The 2,745-nt window shown below is 40.5% G+C and overlaps 1 protein-coding gene and 1 non-coding gene across 2 annotated transcripts; one reads left to right on the forward strand and one right to left on the reverse strand.

The window, feature by feature from the left end:
- The first annotated feature begins 87 nt into the window (after window positions 1–87).
- TRNAI-AAU lies at window positions 88–161 on the forward strand. The gene has a single exon. It is a non-coding gene; the product is annotated as a tRNA-Ile (tRNA).
- A 427-nt stretch (window positions 162–588) lies between these two features.
- Window positions 589–2,739, reverse strand: LOC111784236 (WAT1-related protein At1g09380-like; the record flags this gene model as incomplete). The annotated part of the gene is given in 7 exon segments (XM_023665023.1): window positions 589–1,025; window positions 1,112–1,263; window positions 1,509–1,670; window positions 1,763–2,015; window positions 2,111–2,227; window positions 2,310–2,372; window positions 2,462–2,739. Coding segments are annotated over 7 exon segments (1,119 nt in total). The 3' UTR covers window positions 589–835.
- Window positions 2,740–2,745: the final 6 nt, after the last annotated feature.

Consider the following 2,745-nt stretch of genomic DNA (forward strand, 5'->3'; position numbering starts at 1 on the left):
AAAAAAAAAAAAGAAATATGTCTCATTCCCATTTCTCTGTAACAATAATAATTATATTTTTAATAAACAGATAAAGCTGACACAAGCGGCCTATTAGCTCAGTTGGTTAGAGCGTCGTGCTAATAACGCGAAGGTCGCAGGTTCGAAACCTTCATGGGCCAAATAAGTTTTTAACATTTTTTGTTTTAAAATTCCCATTTCTGAATTCCATTTGTTTCCTTTTCAATCCGTGTTTTAAAAAACTCCATTTGTGTGCCCCCAATTTCAATCCTCCACCATCGTCATCCATGGAGGGTTCCAACCCCCTCATCCTCAACGCTGGTTGATCGCCCTGCCTTCTTTTAAATTATCATTTATAATGTCACGTCTCCTGGAATCCGAATCGGAACCGGAACCGGAATCGGAATCGGAACCGGAACCGGAATCGGAATCGGAATTATCCCGCCGTCTCAAGTTTTTTAAACCTGGTGAGCTTGACTAATCACTGATTCTAAACATGATTCCATTCTCCTCATACTTAGATCACTGATTCCATTTCTGCTGCTGCCTTCTGGTATTTTGATTACTTAAGGATTATCATCATGAAGATGCAATAATAACAGTTGTTGTTGTAATTTCATAAGCTACAATGACTTTTTCGTATCATCATTTTGCTCTAGAATGTAAAGTAGTGAATATTGGGACTTCAACAACGTCAAATTTCATTTCATAAAAGGGATACAACCGCTGGAGATGCTATGCCTTCCTTTGAACATCTTCTTTCTTGACTCTGTCTTCTGTTGGAAGTGAATGGATTTTGATCTGTATTACCTTTCTTACTCCTTTCTCTCATCTATTACCTATGGAGAATATTTCCATTTGAAACCACATACGACTGTTCTTCCAAGTCATCTTTGGTATTACACTCATCCAGCTTTGCCTCTGCTACTGCCGCCATTTCAATAACCTGTTGTAGTTTCTCCTCTTTGGTCTTTCCCCATAGGACAGCATATAGCCCAACAACAATTAACAATGACCCTACAACACTGAGACAACCATGTTTTTTGTTGGCATTTGAACCCAAGTTCAATATACAATATAAACTTGTTGATCGGAACTTCTAGATACTCACGTTCCTACGTATAACTTTTCTTGAAAGAAGGTCCAGCTGAAAATAGCCACTATAATGAGCAAGAAGGGGTTGAAAACTGAGGCATAGAGAGGACCTTTCTTTTGGATACTCCAGGAGGTTAGGCAAAATGCAACCCCTGAGCACGCCACTCCCTGAAAATGTAAAACTTAGTTAGAGAGGAGAAGATTATTATGGTCATTAGTATTAATTAAGCTTTTTGTGTAGGTTGTAGTAGCAAATTGATGTGTGTTTAGTTTGAAATGGACAACATCTGCGAATCCTTTGTATTGTGAAAAGAAAAGGAATCAGTAATTGAGATTTCTTCATCAGATTCTTGATGGTCAGAGATTCTCAATTCTGTTCAGGAGAAGGTTAGTTGGAGAAGGAACAATGATACCGCATAGAGAGCACCAACAAGGCGGATTGGACTTTTCAATGACCAAGCTGCAGCTGTGTTGTGCTCAATGCCAACGGCGATTGCTCCACATTGAATGGTTGCCATGAAAGTCATGATAGCCGTGCTTGTGTAGGGAGCTGGAAACTGAGAGTTAACCCTTGCCTGCAGGAATTAACAGTAGTGTCTTAGATTTGGCTCAGCAAAAAAGAAAGAAGCGAAGTTGTTAAAGAAGCAAAGTTAAAAAACACACTGACTTGGATTACAAACCAAGCCGCCCAAGCAACAGAGCTTATGATCAAGTAGAGAGAGCCCCAGATGGCGCTGCCGCCTTGGCTGCTGGAACTTCCCCCCCTCATCATCTCGGCATACTTCCAATGAATCCCAGATTCACCCAGGTTGATGGTTTGTCCATGGTAGAACGACAGCAACATTGCCCCTCCGACGCACACAACAGTCCCCATCACCTTGGCTGCACCTGGGGTTGTCCTGATCCCCACAGATTCTTGTCTACCAAACAAGATTAATTGTATTGAAATGCAGTGCAGAAATGAGTGGCGATGATTTTAAAATGGTGAGTGAAAAGAGAAGGAAACTTTAGATACCTGAAAAGAAGAGCGAGGAGAAAAGTGGCAGCAGGCAGGACATTGGTCAATGCACATGCGATGGTGGGGGATGAATATTTTAACCCAACATAGTAAAACACTTGATTTCCTGTTGCCCTGCATGTCATGTTTATAGGATTATAGAGTAGAATCTTCTTATATTTAGTGTTTTACAAAGCTTAGCAGTGGTTTTGCTTACCCAGTTAAGGAACACAGTAGAATCTGAAACAGGATAGGCTTTGTAATCTTGGGTCTCCCTTTTCTGCACAGTCATTTGCTTGTTAATAGTATATATATACTCTTAATAACTCAAGTTATGAAGTAAAATGAGATGTAAAAAAGTAGACATACCTCTCAAACCAGTAAGCACAAGGAGCTATGGCTATGGTACCAAACATCTGCCTGTAAGCAACTAGAACCATTGGATTCATCCCAAACTCCATGGCTAACTTTGATGTAATATTCAAGCCTGCATACAGGAACTGGACAACCACCATAGCCAAGAGTGGCAACAAATCACTACCACCAGCCATAGCTCTCTCTGTTTCCCTTTCTCTTCCGAGGCTGAGTGGTTTGTGAGAGTGGAGAAGCCATTTTATATAGATGAGGAATGAAGAAGAAGAAGAAGAAGAAGA

Source organism: Cucurbita pepo, unplaced genomic scaffold (assembly GCF_002806865.2).
Source record: "Cucurbita pepo subsp. pepo cultivar mu-cu-16 unplaced genomic scaffold, ASM280686v2 Cp4.1_scaffold000176, whole genome shotgun sequence".
In the NCBI taxonomy this organism is placed as follows: Eukaryota; Viridiplantae; Streptophyta; class Magnoliopsida; order Cucurbitales; family Cucurbitaceae; genus Cucurbita; species Cucurbita pepo.